Source organism: Mixophyes fleayi, chromosome 5, assembly GCF_038048845.1.
Source record: "Mixophyes fleayi isolate aMixFle1 chromosome 5, aMixFle1.hap1, whole genome shotgun sequence".
Taxonomy (NCBI): domain Eukaryota; kingdom Metazoa; phylum Chordata; class Amphibia; order Anura; family Limnodynastidae; genus Mixophyes; species Mixophyes fleayi.
Genome location: NC_134406.1, coordinates 234,489,818 through 234,510,815, shown reverse-complemented (window position 1 = coordinate 234,510,815; position 20,998 = coordinate 234,489,818). Strand labels below are relative to the sequence as shown.

Genomic DNA, 20,998 nt, shown 5'->3' with positions numbered 1-20,998 from the left:
TGATGCATGTCAGATGTTCCCTCCTGAATAAGATTTGTAGAACTAGGATGTCCTGAGAACTGTTCAAAAGACCTATCGGCATTGATCTGTAATCTCTTTTCCAAGCCCATAGTTCCAATTTATTGTCTTCTCAATGTCTTTCTACTACTCTTCAATGTGGTTCTGTGTGCTATTCCTGTATGCTTCTTCCTAAATTGCTTATTATTATCGTACATTTGGAAAGTGCCACTGCAGTGCTGTACAACAGGAAAACAGGACATGCAAAGTAGACAAAATAAATGCAGACATGAAAACAAAGGCCCTGCTCATGAGAGAGCTTGTATTGTGATTGGAAGAGGGCACAGCTGAAACAAGAGCAGCAAGTCTGAGTTAGAGAGGAGATTGGGACAGTTGTGAGGGCGCATTAGTGTATGTTTAAGTCTTGGATATACAGCCGCTGGTCTATGGCTTCTCCCACCTCCTCTCAATTACCTGATTTTGTTTTTGTTCATAGTTGCTCTATTGTGAATAATATATTACATTCATTTTACTTTTGTTTAACAAAACAAAAACCAAATAATGAATGATTGCATTTCTGTACAGTTATTTTATAATCAAATGATTTTAAATCTGAGTATTTTTTTAATTGTATCCTAAATCCAAAAGCAAATAATTGCACGCACACAGCAATTTTGATCTGACAGAGCAGAAATACATTTTCAGTTTGTAAGCAATGTAAGAAAGTTACAGGCCCGTTAGGCTTTATTTGTATGTTTACAATGCACACACTACAGGCTGCATCAAGCCACTTTGTATGAAAATTTTCATATATATATATATATATAAAACTGCGCAGGGCTGGAGACCGAATATAATATTAATGACTTCCCGACCCCAACAGATCATCCTCGTGAGGATGAAGAACATATTGTGACTCGTACCAGGGGTGCTAAACTTTTACGGCTTTCATACATAACCCGCTCATGCCTCCATACCTCCGTTACCAAATTAGTCCAATGAATGTCATTAGGGGGATCCAAACCAATCCAGCTCCAAGCTATGACCACCTTTGCTAGGGAAGTCAAAATAAATATATATTTAAAGAGCGGTTTACCTTGGCTCTCTTCGAGTTGTGCCAACCCACGGAATCGTAAATTCTGAGATTAGGGAGCGCTCCCGAGTTTTTGGTCCTGCACAAGGTATTAAACTGCACCCTCGCTCCTCCCCCCCGACCAAAGAATTAAATGGTTATTAATTTTTGGAAACACATATAGCGGCAAGTACATAGGGGAGTGTTGTAAGGGATATAGATAAGCATTTTAATAAGGTTAGTCCTGCCAGTAACTGTGAGAGGCAGTCTCCGCTAGGTATGGGATTTATTTTTAAGGTAATCAGTAATTGGGTCTATATTACATAGTCGGATGCCGGGACCATAACCCGAATGCCCAAATACTTAAACCTGGAGGTCCACAGCAATGACGGGCATGATACATTATGCACCCCTGGTGGAGGCCGCCACCACCCCAGTGGAAACACCAATGATTTGTTCCAATTGATCCTAAGGCCCGAGAAAATACCAAAAGCCTCTAACAGGAGAGTCAGAGAGACCTATCTGGGAACTCCAAGAAGACCAGCATGTCGTCGGCATATAGTGCTATGTGGTCCATGACCCTTCCCATCCCGATACCTCTAATATTAGTGTGAGAACGGATCATACAAGCTAAAGGTTCTATCGCCAAGTCAAACAGAGATGGCGAAAGTGAACATCCCTGGTGAGTTCCTCGACCCAGACCAAACGGGAGAGTAGTAAAGCGATTAACACTGATCCTGGCGGCCGGAGCAGAGTAAGGCAGCTGGACAAGGCTGAGGAGCTGTGGTCCAACTCCAAATTTGTCGAGTCCACACTAGAGATAGGCCCACTTGACCGAGTCGAAGGCCTTGGCCGCATCCAAAGACACAACCACTGCCCTCTCCTCTGCCAACCGGTTGATTGACTTTGATTATTATAATATGTGTGTGGCCATCTATACCATTTTATATTGTGGACCTGAAGTGTATTTATGTAATTGATCCCTCTGGTGACTTTTCACTACAGTAAGCAATAGGTAGATATGGTTTCATAATTAGCTGATTGTGTTGTCTAAAAGAAGCAATAGACATAGGTGCTGATATTGACAAATTAATAATATCATGTGAATGACTTGCAAACTAGTAATCAAAGTAGATCGGATCATTTTCATTTCGAAAAATATATAGTAAGTGGCCACTGTCAAGCTGCAGGATTGGCTCTTTTGTTACGAGCATAATGTACAGGGCGGCAATATGTGACTGACTGCTTTTCAGCGTTCTTGTAACCACATAGTGCCAAAAAAAACATTAATTTCAAGCATTAATTTTATTTTTATAACATAGAACATGAAAACACTGCCCCATATTTAAAAGCAATGAGCATAAAAACCTTTCTTTCCACAATGTTAGTCCTCTTACTGCCGTTTCTCAGGTACCATTGTTTTGATGCTTTTATTTAGGCTTCCCCAGAATATGGCCAGGGGATGAATCCAATCAGTCGCTTGGCTCAGATCCAGCAGGCTAAGAAGGAGAAGGAACCCGAGTATGTATTGCTGTCGGAGAGAGGAATTCAACGCAGAAGAGAGTTCATTATGCAGGTAGTGTATCAGATTTACCATTCTTTCTACGAATTCACTTGTGAATGTTATTGCTAGGTTATAAAATTAAAATATATAGTGTTACACAGACTTATAGATTCGTGCTGTGTTCTTCAAATTAAAAAAAAAGAAGTGTCAGTGAACACATTCAGTTTTGACTGTTGATGTCTACCACCTGTTACATAGAAAGTATCTGTATTGCCAAGATGGACTTTTACGTATGAATACAGGGAGTGGAGAAACCTTCATATTTTACTGTACACCCTAAATATTCACAGACTTGTTTAATGTTCTTCCATTGGTTGGCTTTCAGGCCTTTTATAGTAGGGCGTCAGTGACTAATGCAACTGTTTTAATATTTAATTTAGTATTTTAATTTAATATTTATATTCAGCAGTTTTGGACCTGTGTAGGCATCAATGCATAATACCACATAACAAAGGTGTATATATTTTTTTACGCTGTTGACAACAGGAGTTTTGCTGAGTGCATGATAACTGCTTCAAAACCACATATGCAGGTTTCATATGCTGATAAGGTGCACACTGAGTTGATGAGTATAGTGCATTCTCAATACTATAGTAAACCTGGGGGAGGGTTTACTATAGTAATATATTATAAGGGATCTCCGACACTATTTTTCAGGATGCTACTTTTCAAAGCAGAAATAAATAACCACAATGTATACTGGCCAATGTGTCGCCCAGATTCCTGAAGGTGATTTTAAAACAGAGAGTTGTGGATTGTTTATTTAATGAGAACCTGTTGCTTCTTAACTAAAGGCTATTCAACGCCTATGGAGTTTCTGTCGTAACGTGAATTATACAAAAGAGCTTATTTATAAAAAGTGTGTGGATTCCTCTCATCTATATCACTATTTTAAAGAATCATTTTTTTCTCTCTAGACTTCTTAATTTAAAGATGTGATTAATCCCTCAAACATCCACTCTACGCAGTTTGAGCATTGTATTAAAAGGAATGTTCACCTCGAGGGGTAGTGAGGATGATTTGTACAAACTCATATTGCTCTAACAGAAAGATGTAGGTCGTTACCCTAGGACTCCTTTCATTATCCGTCAACATTATCTTGTGAAAGCACATTACCTGGGGAAGATTGAATGGGCGCAACTGTGTTCCTGGAACAGCAGCGTTCTATGAAATTATTACCACGGCCATCATTGACCTACAGAATCAGCAAATCATCATTTTCATGCCCTGAAAATACTACCTACTGTACATGTGGCTGTATTTTGCGTAGATTTTAGGGAAGGGACCCACCCCTGCATGCTAGGCAAGGGATATTAAAATTATTTCCATTATTCGATCCCTGTTAAGTCTGTTGCAAATAAGGGTTTGTATTTTCAGTGATGACGTATGCGGTTTATCTGCATAACCCACAGAGTAGTTGTCTGTTGTGGACAATTAGTCTATCACTGTAATTCATAAACAGTGACACTCCCCATGCTGCAGAAATATACAAGTCCTGTAAATAATAGTTGTGTCTAGTAAAATTAAAGTGCCCACATGCTGCAATAATGACCGGATATCACTGTGTTATCTGAAAACCCATAATCCCAAATAATTGTCCTCTGGAGATTGTGACATCTGAAAGCTGTCTGCTTGTATTGGTCATGGGGGCAGTCAGCGTGATGGCAAAGTGTGGTCAAGTTGAATATGAAACAGTGGCCTGTATGCGGCCTTCTTTAGACTAATGGTAAAGAAACCCATCACTTTTCAAAACTCAACCTAAGAGGGCTGTATTCATGTAATAAGAGTCACTTTTACTGAAGTATGACACCAGTCTGGCTATAGGCAACCTGGTCTGGTTTCCACTATAAAAGGAAGTCCATACGCATGGACTCTGAGGCCATAGTAAAACCAGCCTGAGGTTGGTCATTGCAGGGCTGGTGTCTCTTTAGAGGGGGGGGGGGGGGGGGTAAGGAGAGGTTAAAACAGTGTTTAAAAATAACCATAAGCTTGTCACCTTTATACTTTGGTGCCACAAAGGGTCCACAGCACCGTACATAGTGTGTAAGAGAAAATAAAACACGGCATACAGAGAAGTACAAGAAAAACATAATAAAGTGCAGTGTAAATGGACAACTAGAATGGACAATCCGGCTGAGGACAGGTACACTGGACTGAGAGGTATGAGTGAATAAAGAACACTGGAAGGAGGAAGGAAGAGAGGTGTGCATTGAACTAATGCAGAGTGTGTGCAACTAGCAGCACCAGTGCCGATAATGGAGGGGAGGGAAGAGGAGGAGACAGAGTGAGGAACTGCGCTTGCATTGAATGTTGAGTGTGATGTCATCACGCCTGGCATTTTCGGTGATGAACGCAGTACAAAGGATCCTTGATGCGACAGACAAGCAAGCGAGGAGCAAAGAAAGCAGAAAAGAGAAGAGAAGAAGGCGATAGAAAGGTCAGTGAAGGGGGACAAATAGAAGAATAATGGAGGTACAGACACAGTATCTAAAACCGGGGCAGAGGGGGGGAGACCAGAAGAGCATGATGAAGGGGACAAATAGAAGAATAATGGAGGTACAGACACAGTATCTAAAACCGGGGCAGAGGGGGGGAGACCAGAAGAGCATGATGAAGGGGACAAATAGAAGAATAATGGAGGGCACGACACAGTATCTGATACAGTGGTGGTGGTGGGGGGGGGGACCAGAAGCGCATGATGAAGGGGCAAATAGAAGAATAATGGAGGTACAGACACAGTATCTAAAACCGGGGCAGAGGGGGGCAGACCAGAAGAGCATGATGAAGGGGACAAATAGAAGAATAATGGAGGGCACGACACAGTATCTGATACAGTGGTGGTGGTGGGGGGGGACCAGAGGCGCATGATGAAGGGACAAATAGAAGAATAATGGAGGTACAGACACAGTATCTAAAACCGGGGCAGAGGGGGGGAGACCAGAAGAGCATGATGAAGGGGACAAATAGAAGAATAATGGAGGGCACGACACAGTATCTGATACAGTGGTGGTGGTGGTGGGGGGGGGGGACCAGAAGCGCATGATGAAGGGGCAAATAGAAGAATAATGGAGGTACAGACACAGTATCTAAAACCGGGGCAGAGGGGGGCAGACCAGAAGAGCATGATGAAGGGGACAAATAGAAGAATAATGGAGGGCACGACACAGTATCTGATACAGTGGTGGTGGTGGGGGGGGGACCAGAAGCGCATGATGAAGGGGCAAATAGAAGAATAATGGAGGTACAGACACAGTATCTAAAACCGGGGCAGAGGGGGGGGGGAGACCAGAGGAGCATGATGAAGGGGACAAATAGAAGAATAATGGAGGTACAGACACAGTATCTAAAACCGGGGCAGAGGGGGGGGGGGAGACCAGAGGAGCATGATGAAGGGGACAAATAGAAGAAAAATGGTGGGCACAGTCACAGTATCTGATACAGGGGGGGGGGGGGACAGAAGCACGATGAAGGGGGGCAAACAGGAGAATAATGGAGGGCACAGTGTCTGATACTGGGTAAGACAAGAAGCATGAAACCTCCTTCCCTGGATACAGCAGCGAGGTAAGAGTTGTACTGATTTAGTGATTATTGTGAACATTTTAGCATTGTTGGTTATTTTCTTTATCACTTGGCGAGATATTGTAAAAAGAATTTGTCGCTCTCTGTAGTACAGCATGTTTTTTAATGTTTAAATACTGACTTTTTATTGCAGGTAACAATAAATATAAACTTAATTTTATCGATAATTTACATTTTTGTTCCTGTGAGTGGGGCCTCAATGCACTGCTTCACCTGGGGGGCCATGATGTTGTTAAGATGGCCCTGTGTATACCCCAGCTTGGATATGTAGTGTGCCCGGTGTTTTTCTTTAGTATCATGTTCACTGCTGTAAACAGTTGTTCCCCATGTTTGTCAGCTTCAGATAGACATTAATGAATACCAGAGGAGGAGCAGAGATGGCACCAGCCATGATAATTGAACTCACTGGGTTGACTTCTTGGCACTATCAAGTAATTTCCCAATGCCTTCACACATTTTTAATGTTTTTTTATATTTGCGGGAAGATAAGTATTTGGGAGGCAGGGGCGGATCTAGACTTTATGTTTAAGGGGGCGATTTTGCATAATCACGCCCCTCCTTTGCTCTGATTGGCTGGCCTGCGTTAACCCCGCCTTCCGCCCGCGATTAGCCCCGCCCCCTCCTGCTGTGGTCGCCGGCTGGGACCACTCTGATTGGCTGGCCCACATTTAGCCCCGCTCGCGCTTAGCCCCACCCCTCCCATTTTAATCGGCGGCTGGGACCTAGCTTTTTGTTGCTAGGGGGGGGCGAATGCCCCGATCGCCTTCCCCCCCCCTGGATCCGCCACTGTTGGGAGGTAAGTCACAGAGCTGTTCTAAAGAGACCATCACTGCAAGTTCACTGTGTCCCTCAGTAGACTTATAGACACAACAGATTTTCACATTTTGCAACAAATGATTGGCTTTAAATGTATAATTACATTGTTTTTTGTGTTGTTTTTTAAATTATGTCACATGTTACAAGTGCACTTTTTGGAAATTACTTTCGACACAAACAGTGGTGGACTGGGTCTAAAAATATTGGTTGCCAGAACACATAGGGGCCCCACCCACAACTCTAAGACTATCATTTAATTTTTATAAGAAATAAATAAAATGTTAAAAAAATACGTAAGTGGAAAAAAAAAATCCGAAATAAATTTATATTTTTTTAGTTATTACAGTGTACATACGTTACTGGCCGTATACAATATATTCTAAATGTAAATACAGATTGTTATAATTGAATTTTTCTGTTTTTTATTTTAAATGGATATTTTTAAATAGTTTGCTTGTCCTGAACATTTTACACTTTAACAGGTAGTTCAAAAGCATATTCCATGCAATCTAATATATTAAGAGCAATCATTTGAATTCATTAGATCTGTGGAGGTAAAACTTTCTCCGTTCAAAGCACACTTAGGGTCTCCATAATTTTTTCAAGGCACCCCTAAGCCAAAATAATTACCAAGTAGTCCCCTGCCTTGCTTACCACAGCCCTGTCTGTGGCACCCCTGTGAGGTCACTGAGGCACCCCATGGCACACAGTTTGAGAACCACTGCACTAGATGATTGTGCAAATCTGTCAATAATTGCTTCTGCATTCAGTTCATCTAACAATTCCTTATCAATGGGTAGCAACATATATGATTCCAAGTTCTCCTCAGATAGTGAACTTCTGAGCCTTGTCTTTATAATCGTTAGCGTTGAAAATGTCCGCTCATATTGGACTTGAGTGCCAGATAGTGTGCAGATGACTTTATAAAGTTTATAAAGGTTATCATATGCCTTGTCATCAAGTCTGTTGGATGCCAGAATTTTTAGTGCACACAATGGGCAAGTGCTACAAATTCTACACTTGTAACTGGAATCCATATTCTGACCATCATTAAGCAATAGCTTTAATACGTCAAAGTTCGAAGCAGAAGAAAACAATTCCAATATTACGTGATGTTTGCTGATTTGTGGAGGCAGCTTAATAATAACTTCCAATGCTTCATCTTCAAGGCCCTTCTCTGCAATAGTTTTAAACTTTGCTGGGTCCAAGCAGCATAAATCTATATACAACTTTTGTTGTACAAAGCGTGAATCTAGTGACTGGATAAATACAGTTCATTATTAGGTTAAACACATTTACTCGAAAATCAGCTAGAGAATCTGAGGAATTTCCTTCATCATCTATAGGCTCACCTGCCAGTCTTTTTTCTTCCTCTGCCTCTTATTTGGCAAATGTTTCCAAAGAGTCTATTTCCAATGTTTTACTTCAGAGTCTTCTAAAGTTTGAAACAATATTGACAGCATTCAGTTACTTGTATATATTTGAAACTACAGCCCTGTTATCAAGTTATTGACAGACAAGTAGTTTACATATGTTTACTGCATGGAGTTTAGTAGATTCAGCTACAACAAAGTTGATGAAACAGGCAAGAACATTTGATAACGTTCACAGCAAGGCATTGGAATTTGTAAATAAAAGTAATAACAAGATTTCACAGTTGAATATGGATGAAAATCAAACATTTGCTTCTTGTTTTGTTTTTTCATCAAACTTTTCTGAATGTTGTATCATTGATAAGCATGCCTGTAGATTTACAAAAGTACTGACAGCGGCATCATCAAAACGTCCAAATATAGTTGTTCCTTCATTCGATTTTCCTGACCATAGGGTCACAGTATATAAAAAATATAAATTAAATACATACCTTTTATAAAACACAGTAGCATGAGGTGAAGAACTGACGAAGCACACTCAAACTGAGGCCAACACAATGAGAAATATTTGCTGTCTTTGCAATGTATGCAATAGCTCGATACAAAATTGACTCTGGTTAGACGTCACAACCCCGACTTCATTGCACAGTCGCAATAGTAAAGATCCGGATCATATATAACGTATGCGTTGGCCTCACCATACCCAAATCAGAATGATTTTTTTCCCGAAACTAGTTACTTTATATTTTAGAATATAATAAATGTTTTCAAAAAATGATTTTATTATATTAGTGATACAACGTAAATTTTAGTTGTATACAGTAATAATATTGGAGCTTCTATTATATTTTCAAGCTACTAAAAGGTCATTAACATTTCAAACATCTCTCTAATGTTTAAGGGGATACATTTTATGAGGGGCCCACAGGGCCCATTTGCCATGGCATCCTGTGGTTGGTTATGTGTGTGTGCTGGTATTATATAAAAAGATGGATGTATATTTACATATATTGGAACTTTTCTTGAGAATTTTGTTCAGTGGATGAGGGAAAGTTTAACAGTGTTTTCCTCAGTAAACAGTTCTTCTGACAACCACAATATATATAAATCAAGGTGTAAATAGAAAAATAGAACAACATAAAGTTATACTTCGCTTTGGACAATGGAATGTATAAATTGGTATTTGTAATACCCTTTGTTCTCTTATGTTTATAGGTTAAATATAATTTCTAACCTTATTTTTCATCTAAATACGACTGCCATAGTGCCGCTAACATTATACTATGTTTTTACTTAGTTATAATGCTAATATCAGGATACTAATTTTTTTTTTTTTTTTTCATCAATATTTTTATTAAACATTTTCAAAGATATATGGGGTACAGAAAAAAAAAAGAGGGGAAGAGAGAGTTACAAACAAAGGAACACACATAGGAGGTCCCCACACAGGGAGGATACTAATTTTAAATGAAAAGTAATATGTATTTTAAGTTAGGCTGCTGTGGGTGTTACTCCATATTACAAAAAGAAAACATGCACACAGATAAGGTCTAATTCTGTGTCACGTGACTTGACATGTAGATCAAGGCACATATGACCATCTGTTTCAGTTACCACATGATGAATGACTTCCTCTTGCTTTTTAAGTCATTGTTACCTGAGGATTAAAGCGTTTTGATTCCTGTCTATACCACAGTGGCTGAAAGCAGTTTAGTTATTGTATTACCAGGGAAGCAAGTTGCCCAAGGAATGTGACTACAGTATCTCATATTCAAGTCCCATTTTCTTTGCAGTATTATACACACAACAATGTATTTGTATACTTATTCTGTGGACACATGAGTTTCCCATTGCTAAAATTCAGCATTATACTATTGGGAAACAGAATGGTTGATTCAGCTGTCTGAGGAGATTTTCCAAGTCTCACCCAGGGCTAAGTGAAAGCTGTGTTTGTGGTTGCATCAGGCCCCATGTCTTGTCACTGTTGGAGCAACCTGTGATGGACTCACACCCAAAACCTGGTGTTCTGGTTTTTTATTTATTTATGCACACATTGTGAAGCCCTGTAACTTCAGCATGCATCCTTTTGCTTATTGGTAATATGCTTTTTCAAACTTTTATTCAGTTCCTAATCAATGGCCTGGTATACTTAAGGTGTTTAGAAGCCATTAATGAGGCTTAGGATAAATGAGTATATTCCAAATGTATTTGTATATAAGAAACATGAAGGTTTTCAATAATATAGAACATGAAACGTTAGGTCACCACAAACAGAATATAAATATATACTGTATACTGCACAACATTTCCCCTACAAAGCACAATCTTATTTCAGGTACATCCACATTACAGTCGTTCACATTCTGTACATTATCTCAGTATTTCATGATTCTTGATTTGCCTTTTGGGCCTAGAGTTTGCTCAGTTAATAAAAGACAGTTAATTAATTTTGGATGCCAAATTCATGGGGAGCTATCCATGTAATTCTGTGAAGGAATGCCCCAGGGTTCAATTTCATTACCAAAAAAATAATAACATAAATAGTCAATGAAGACAAACGTGTGTAGAACATATGCATTTGAACTAAATAAACAAACAAACAATAGTCACCTTGTTCTTATCTAGATACAGCCCTTCTATTTACCTAGTATCCCGTCCATGGTGCCTCAGGCCTCAGTGATGTCATAATTTCCTAGTGAATTACCAGGCTGAATATTGGTTTAGCCCACAAAATGGCTGCCTCCACTGTGAGCAGGTGACAAATTTATTATTATTATTACAGCGCTATATAGAGAACTCACTCACATCAGTCCCTGCCCCATTGGAGCTTACAGTCTATATTCCCTAACACAGACACACAGACTAGGGTAAATTTGTTAGCAGCCAATTAACCTACAAGTATGTTTTTGTAGTGTGAGAGGAAACCAGAGCACCCGGAGAAAACCCACGCAAACACGGGGAGAACATACAAACTCCTCACAGATAAGGCCATGGTCGGGAATTGAACTCATGACCCCAGTGTTGTAAGGCAGAAGTGCTAACCAGTTAGCCACCATGCTGCCCAGCATATGAATATGAAGAGTTCATAGACTTGGTTATGAATATGGATGCTAAATTCAAGATTTCTTCCAGTTCCTTCCTTTAAAATCAACACCCATTAAAGGCAAAACAAATGGAAATGTTAGCATCATCTCATACAAGCAACTTGCTTCTGTAGAGTTGGAGATATATATATATATAGCAAAAGCACCTCTAAATAGGTGAGAGATAGTTTACACATCTTCTGACTAAACAGGCAACCGTCTCTTAATTATAAATATTATTGCTATAATTATTGTTTGTACAGGTGAAAATTGGGGAAGAAACAGCCACAGGAACAGGACCCAACAAGAAGACCGCAAAGAGAAATGCTGCGGAAGCCATGTTGTTGCAGCTCGGTTATAAAGCTTCTACTCCTGTTGCAGAGAGTTCTGCAAAGGTAATGATGTAATTGTCATTGTATATACTTTATACTATAAATGCATTTTTCAGAACATTACTTTTTTGTTCCTAGTAAGTTCTGGTTAAAGTGTCCCTTTGTCCCTTCCATTTTGTAATACCCCTTATTATTTGCATGCATTGTCAGAGCTAGGCTACTTTTTTGTCATGCTTTTCATCCCAGCTATGCAATTTCTACAGCAAGAGCACAGAAACTGAAGGCTTCAGGGTAGAATTAGTCGAATACATGTTTCTTTTCTAATTAATGCCTTTTGCAGTGCTTCCCTTTTAGAGGAACTGTAATTAAATGCTGAGTGGTAGGGACACTATATAGCTGTCTATAGCAGCCCTGGTAAACCTGTGGCTCTTCAGGTGTTGTGAAACTACAAGCCCCAGCATGCTTTGCCAATAGATATGCAGCTGATAGCAGGCAGAGAATGCTGGGATGTGTGGTTTCACAACACCTGCACAGCCACAGGTTGGCCAGGACTAATCTGTAGAGTGCTCCCTATTCAGTACATTGCCATTCTCTGTCACATATTTCCCTTATCTCCTCTGAGCCCACCTGTCTGTCTTATTTATGCATGATAATCCTCTCACAGTATAGTAACTTTGGGGTGTGGACTAGTTATAAGTGGGGGTGTGATATAGCAAACTTTTATATTGCCACGTTACAATGTACATATTAGTAATGTAGTGGGAACAATAGTTTAGAGATATGTTTGTTTTTTGCAGCAAGGTGACCTTCAGACCTGGGGTGATCAAGGTTCTGGGGCCACTGATCAAACAAGCAGTAAGTGATTTTTTTGTTCTTCCTTGAATTTTGGTACAGAATAGGTGAATGGGGATTATAAGGGAAAGAGTCGAGTTGGGGTTGGATATGAAATATCCCAGATTATGTTTGACATAATAGCAAGGAACAAATATGGTATATAGTGCCTGTCTGAGAGGTAAGTGGGTTTACCAATGTACAAAGTGTGTATTTGGGTCGTTGCTGTTAACCACAATCAAAGTAATTACTTGTGTGAAAATTAAACATTCAGCTCCAATTGTGTTCTTGAGAAAATACCATTGAGTTTGAAGAAAGGTTACAAGTTAGAGGACGATTACGCCAGTGTTCCTGCTAAACCACTTTTTGCAGATTGCTTCATTCATCTTGTAGAATATTTAAATGTTTTACAGTTTTAATTAATGCAATTTCTTACAGTGTATTTCTCCAAAGAATAATGTATTGTTTGGTAAGGTGGACTGGCCATGCTGTTAGTTCGAAACCTAATTACTAACTACAAAAGCATCAGATAAAGTTTCTAATAAAACTACAGATGACGTGTGTCTGCTTTTGCAATGTGGGCTCAGAGTTGAAGTTTTGTTGTACGGACTAATGCTATGTACTCACGTGGTTAGTACATCCACCCTTGATATTTTGGCCTTAAGGACACCTCAAAGTAGTTATCTTTTCTACCACCATGATGAGTTATGTCTGTACGTACTGCACTTTAGTCTTTTAGTGAGTTTAGACAAAGCAATTCTCATTATGTAGGAGTCCCTCTGGGCTCTGTTCTGGGCCATCTCTTCTTTTCTCTGTACACTACCTCCCTGGGGATCTCGACTCTTGCTTCGGTCTCCAAGTATCACCTTCACGCTGATGACATTCTCTACATCTCTTCTCCTGACCCCCCCCCCCCCACCTGTTTATCTGACTGCCTTTCCGCCATCTACTCTTGGATGTCCTCACGTTTTCTCAAAACTAACATTGCCAAAACCAAGCTCATAGTCTTCCCTCCTTCTAGATCTTCATCCCATCTGGATCTCTATCACTGTCAACAACACCACCATCTCATCTATTCCCCAGCTCCGCTGCCTGGGGGTCACCCTTGACTCCTCCCATTCGTTTGCCCCCCTCATTCAAACTCTTGCCTAATCCTGTCACTTCCAATTTCGCAACATCGCCTGCATCTGGCCCTTCCTATCTCAGGATGACACCAAAACCAAATCCATGCACTCATCATTTCCCAACTTGATTACTGTAACCTTCTCCTCACTGGCCTCCCCCACTCCCACCTTGCCCCCCTTCATTCTATATTTAATGCGGCGAAGAGACTTATCTTCCTTTCACGCAGTTCTTTTTTTGCATCCCCTCTCTGCCTTGCCTTACACTGGCTCCCCTTCTCCTACAGAATCCTTTTCAAACTCCATACCCTCACCTACATTGCCCTCTCTCACTCTACTGCCCCATATATCTCCAATCTACTCTTCATTCACACTCCCCGCGGTTCCCTACGATCCGCCAATAACCATCGCCTTTCCTCCACTATCATCACCTCATCCCACTCCAGAATCCAGCATTTCTCCCGGGCTGCCCCCCTTCACTGGAACTAGCTCTATACAACGGTCCTCTAATCTGAGCACCTTCAAACAGGCAAATCTGTTCCTCAAAGCCTGCCAGCCATCCACCTAACAATCTCTCCATTCTTGATCTCCTCACCTCTCTCTTCCCCTCTCTCTTACCCTGTCCGGTTACTCTCGCCAACCAGCCATCCACCTAACCATCTCTCCATTCTTGATCTCCCCACCTTTCTCTTCCCCTGTCCGGTTACTCGCTTCTCTTGTGCTGGATCCCCTCCACTGACACCCCATTGTGCCTGATGTCTGTTTGCCCTCCCTTTAGGATGTAAGCTCTTACGAGCATGGCCCTTTTCTCTTCTGTCTCTATACCTATTCTTCTGCTCCAACGCCACTGTACTAGCTATGCTTGGAGCTTTTGTAGTCCTGGTATTATTGGTTTATTGTTCTTTACTGTTTTGTCCTGTATGGTCCACTGTTTGTATTTTGTACGGCACTGCGGAAATCTTGTGGCGCCATATAAAGGGTGAATGTAATGCAGGGCAGCGTATGGTGGGTGGATGTACAAGCACAGTGAATATATTCCTTAAGTGTTACTTCTATTGAGCTGAACAAATCACATTTGAATGATTAAACTACTGTCTTTGCTGACATATATTTGAACGCCTACCTTACTGATACACATTTACTGACTTTATTCAAAAAAATAGACCTATTAGTAACAATGTGTAGTACAAAAGACTTTATTTTCTGGGTCTGTTGTAGATGCCAGTCATTTGCCTATTTTGTGTATTAGAAAAATCGGAGCAGAGTATTTTTATTATAATACAATTGTCTTTGTTCTCAGTATATAAGGAACACCACTACACACTTCAGTCCATCAGTACAGCTCCCAGTCAAGTGAAGCTGAGATTGCAAAACGGATGTGCCTAATACACAGAGTCATTAATAATATGTTCTCAGGGCTTTTTCTTAAGGCCTATTAATGATGCTGTTAGTTGAAAATGAAGCTGTACACGCACATGACCTGACAAGCATTCACTTTGCTTTGCATTAGTTTCACTGTTGACTGCAGTGTTTCTAGGCGTTAATATTCTGTATAATATAACTGAGTTTTATAGGAGCGGTCATTAAATACTACACTATGCTGCAGGGAGGCTCTCAGAACACTCTTCTAACGATATTCTGTTAAAGCAATGACAAAGTACAAAGTTTTGCAGACCTTTAAGACTGGGTACTCACTACAGAAAAATTTCTCCCGATGCGATATAGTTAACGATTTTACCAACGAATGTAAGAAAAAAAAAGTCCCGATCAGCATACCCATTCATGTGCACACACTATACACGTTTTATTAGATGTACCTTCACATCTGTGCTCTTCATCTGTCATAACCCCTGGAGGTATTGTCAGATCACTATGTAGTATTCTTACTTAAGGGGCTCCGCCCTGACCATCTCAAGGTCATGTTATTATTATTTAGGGGAAAATTGTGGCTCTTTGTTTTCCCCTAGAAAACCCAGATTGAGTAACAGATAAGACTGGCTAAGAAATCAACAGGAGCTGGATGAGTTTCTTTTCTGTGGGTTGCCTACAAATGAGTGCCTAGGGCAGTGGTTCCCAGACTGTGCGCCTAGGCTCCCTGGGGTGCCTCTGCGGTCTCACAGGGGTGCATCGGCCAGGGCCAGTGGTAAGCAAGGCGGGGGACTACTTGGTAATTATAGGGGTGCCTTAAAAAAATTATGGAGACCCTAAGGATGTCTTGAACTGAAAAAGTTTGGGATCCACTGGCCTAGGGTTATTCTGCTGCTGCCATTAGGCCCATGAGAAAAGTGCATGCAGAATGTTCTGGTACTTTTCTTTTGTTGGTTTTAAGCAGTGCTGTTTTCAATACAACGTCCCCGACCCCGAACACTGTTGACTGTGCACACATTGAGGAACACCTAACCAGCTCTGCATATTTTTGTCATACCTTTCAATCTTCAATTTTCCACCCTTTCTGATTAAATGCCCAGTGTTTATATTGTTTAGCTCACTGATTAATATTTATTCTGTTTGTTCCCTATCTTAATCTTTTTTGCAATTTTGCAACACATCCTCTGCGCAGATCTTGAAAAATGGTGCACACTAAGCCTTTATTAATTTCTGTATTTAGAATAAACATACCGTACACAGATTTTCTATTCCATAATGTTTCATGACATTCTGTTACGTTTTTTTTGTTGATTAATGTGCTGCAATTTTGCCAATTCATTAGGACATTTTAAACCTAATTGTCTGCAAATTATATCTAAGATGGGTCGAATAAGAACGCCAGTCTTCATCAACATCTACTTGGGATGTTTCAGCTATCAATTTGGACAGCAGGCAGATGCAGTCAATATGGTGACTGATTGCGCTATTATATATGCGATATGGAGAGAGTCAGATTTGACCACACCCGTAATTATAGTTTCTCAACTGGGCTGTGTGTGTGTTTAGAATGTAACAATTCAGGCAGTAGTACTGTTTGACATGTACAGTATGTGACATCTTCATCAGCTCACAGAGGGTGTTTGTAAAAGCTAGGGTAGCTGAAAGTGTCCTATTTACATATGCAAAGCTGTGATTAAAGCATGGTCCCACTGTGTTTGTCTTTTAATCCTATTACAAAACACTTGTATCTCTTTTAAATAACCACAGCATAGTGAAAGTGTTAGTCAACAAAACAGTGTGTACAGCCAAGATGGATTCTCCTATTAGCACAATAAGAAAAGGCAAACAATAATATATTTTTTTATATATATATATATATTTTGCACTTAATCCCAAACGATTGCTCTGGGACATCAGGAAATGACTATAATGTTTTGCAAACCAATCAGTGCAGTCCACCGAACTTCTTATTGGGCTGTCACCTGAACCTTCTTTGGATTGTAAACTCTTAACGAGCAGGGCTGTCCTCACCATATCATATCAGTTTGTTTTAACTTGTGATGTCTATGTATCTTTTATAAATGCCATAGAACTTTTTAGAACCAATATTAACCTAAAGCACAAACCTGTAATGTATGTTGGTGTCTCGAAGACAAAACATGGAGGAAATATGGAGAGAGAATGTTAGATTAATGTGTCATTACAATTAGTTACACAGGCATTATTCTATGTATGCCTTTTTATATCAGTTGTTTGATGTTGATATAAAAGTCTGTGTGTGCTTTATTTTTATTATATATTATTGATCTGACCATTTATTTAGTCTTGTTAAATGTATTTCAAGATAAACGCAGCTGCTATTGTATTATTGGACAAGTTCTTAAAAGTAAGAAATATAATCAGTATAGAATGAGAATTTGTAATGGTCTGTGATGTGATATTCTGGGATAGTATCTATACAGCAAACAGAAAGCTGAACCTTGATACATAGTTTAGGTGGTAGACATTAAATGCATAGTAAGCCTTAACTGAATCCTATGGTTATAATGAGTCTTCATTTCATGGTAGTGCTATCTGTGGTGTCTTTGATATGCCATTTAAACAGAAAAGATTGTCAGATAATCCTTTTTTCTGTGAGATTACATGTATTCATGTGCATTGCAGGGTGCATGATTGCATAATGAACACCAAATTGTGTTCACACCCTTTGAATCAGTTCCCCCTCCCAGAGTGGAGATGTGTATTGTACCTGTAGGGGGGATATTTCTTTTTTTGTTACTCTTTGATAGACTTTCCAATGTTTTATCAGCTGAATTTCTGCACTGATCAGTGTACAGTATATGTTTGTGAAGATGTTTCCTAAAAGTTTTTAATGAGAAGAATCCGAATGAAACATGTTCTTTTGAAACAAGCTTTAGCCAAAAGCTGCTTTTGGAAGGTGTCCATTTGTAAATACACTATATAGTGGTTTCGAAATGACCCAGCAATCCAGCATTAAACGTGCATGTAATACAGGATTGTAATTGCTCATCAGCAATCGAAAGATTTACCTGTATGTATCTTAATGCCATCATTCTGTATTCCCTTCTCTGATCTGCTGGTCTTTCCTCTAAACCAGAGGTTGGCAAGCTGTAGCGCTCTAGCTGCTGTAGACCTACAAATCCCAGCATGTCATGTCCACCTTTCCACAGGCTAAAGCAATCTTGAACAATGTGATTTTTCAAGGTTGCCTGATGTAGTTGATGATTGACCAAATCAGCAAACAATTTGTCATATGTATGGCCATGGAGAGAGCTGTAAACAAAGAATCACTTGATAAGGCTGTTATTTATCAAACCATCTACTTATTGTTAGAGGTGCCTTCAGATTGTCTGTAGAAGGTGTAATAAGGTGTAATCTAAATCACACAGCAGAGGAGGACACAAGATCCAAGCCAGCTTGACTCATTGATACATTGATATGCCTTTTCCAATTCCATTGGTGTAAATGCTAGTTACAGTAGTAACAAAGATGTTAAACATACAGAGTGTTTTCCTTGTTTTCAGCATTCTCTATCGCCTTATATTTTCACTGGTCCTGGGCCTGGTGTGGCGGCACACCAAGGGTTAAATCAACTGGTAGATTCTGTGTTTCTGTCACTAGCGGACCTAGTGCAAGCACGTTAACTCTCCCGGCTACTACTTCTCTCAGTCAGAGCAATCTGTCATGGCAAACACTAGCGACACCAGTACAGATCCGATCGTTCTGTGACAGAAGTGGTAATTTTTGATTGTCCTCAGCCGCCAAAATGGAGATTTACTAAAGGCTACATTTAGAGCACTGTAGGTTAAGTAGATCAATTTGTTCACCTTACACTGATTTGTCAGTCTGGTAGATCAGACCAAAGTTTCTTATGTTTGCAAATTCTAAACTGTAGTAGTAGTGATTGGTTTTAGAAACTAATGATTTTAAAGTAGACCTATGGAGCCTTCGCCTGACAAGGGCGTACAGCAGCTGGAGAGCCACGGGGCGCTGACGCCTGCTCTAAAGACTTATTGGACTATTTTGGAGGAATTAACGCTTCATCATGTTTTTTGGCCTTATATATTGACAAAGTTGGCATAAAAAGGAGCAATGAAGACATCGTATCCTGTAGCAGTTACTTGAAAACAATATTGGGGGGAAAACTGTAAGGCCACAGATGAAGACAACAATCCTAGCCAGTGGTTTATTAGTCATAGCAAACTCACAGCTCTTTGTGTAATAAAATGGTAGCACATTTGGAATTTGATTATTTGCCTCTGGTCATATCATAAAGGGTCTGAGGTGATTGTCCATATTTAAGCCAAGCAGTGAAAATATAGGTGTCAATGCCAAATATCGAACGACTTACAGATTATTAACCAAGGTTTTGCTGTGCTGCATTCTTGTTGGAAGTGCCTGGTTCCTAGTGTATCGATAGGTTATACACTCATTTTAATGATAATAAAATGGTTCAGCTCCACTCTGAAGTATGTTTGTGGTATTGACAGAGGCGATGAGACTTGGCAGCAGAGTTAGAGATCCATTCGGTCTCCTGTGGCAAAACACACATGCACCAGAATAGTCTTTTCTGTGAAGGTTCCAGACGTGCATCGTTAGTACTGATTATTTATTAATACAATTAATTTTGAACTACACACATTTATATAATTTCAGAGACTGCGACTGACTAAAACATAAGAGGGTGGGAAGACGGCTGCACACTTTATAAACTATTTTATTATGTCCGTTATTTGGCCTTTGTTTGCCCTGACACTAAACAATATGCAGGTAATCGGTCTGGATTATTGGGGCATACCTCGTTGCTGTCTTGAGCCGATATTGCTGCATCCACTTCCTCGCTGACATAACGTTCAATGTCACTAGGGCCTGTTAGTTTAGTTGGCGACTATGACCAGAATTGTTTCCAGCAGAAGACAGTTTAATCTGCAGCTTTGCTGTGTGTTTGTCAACACAAACACTAAAATGATGGTTACATTTTTTTCATTAGTGTGTGCATTTTATGCGTTATCTATCTGCAGTACTGCACCTGATAGGTTGCAGATTACAGCATGCTGTGTTCTGTAGGAAACATTATCCATGTTTTAGTTGCAGCCGTCTGTATGTTAAAACATGTGAAACAGATGATGCGTTGAAATATGTGGTAGATCATCATCATCATCATCATCATCATCATTATCTATTTATCTTGTACAACTAATAAGGCCATGGTTAGTAATTGAACTCATGAGTGCTGTGAGGCAGAAGTGCTAGCCACCGTGCTGCCCATTCCATTACTGTAGCAATATCTAACATAGTTCCTATTGACAACTTTACCCTGCTTCATGTGTGTTTTTATGGCTCAGATCATCGTTTCATGCAGATTAGCAGCTCTGTGTGTGGGGTACTTGGCTACCCAACCCAGTTGAAGTGGAGAGCTGGCAAGTTTCAGCTGGTGGGGTATTGGAAGGTGTCTTATTGCAATAGACTGTGTTGTGGTTCCATATGCTTCTATTCAGAATGGAACTGAGCACAAAAAAGAATATAATAGCACTTTATGTGGGAATTTTTTTTGTAGCAGGCAACAAAGTAAAGAATGACTTAAAACAACTAATGAAAATGGAATTTCACTTTTGTAAACAAAGCATGCTTTTAATTACACATTTAGTACACTTGTGATGTTACATAACAATGCAGTCCACAGGATATGCATTTTATTTGTTTAATCTATCTGAATCATGTCCAAGTCCACGTCCTAGACATCATTCTGATGCTTGGGCAGATCACACAGAACCACAGAAAGTGCTTGGAGGCCAATGCCTAGAGTTTGTTTTTCGTTATTAATACATCAAACAGACACAC

At 39.9% G+C, this 20,998-nt stretch overlaps 1 protein-coding gene across 6 annotated transcripts in view; it reads left to right on the top strand.

Moving 5' to 3' along the window:
- The window catches only part of STAU2 (staufen double-stranded RNA binding protein 2), a 194,234-nt gene that overhangs the window by 92,129 nt on the left and 81,107 nt on the right, over positions 1 to 20,998 (top strand). For all 6 annotated transcript variants that reach the window (XM_075213652.1, XM_075213654.1, XM_075213653.1 and 3 more), the window contains 3 exons: positions 2,508 to 2,645; positions 11,748 to 11,879; positions 12,614 to 12,671. In XM_075213652.1, the coding sequence (XP_075069753.1) occupies positions 2,508 to 2,645; positions 11,748 to 11,879; positions 12,614 to 12,671 (328 nt within the window). The remainder of the gene's footprint in view (positions 1 to 2,507; positions 2,646 to 11,747; positions 11,880 to 12,613; positions 12,672 to 20,998) is intronic.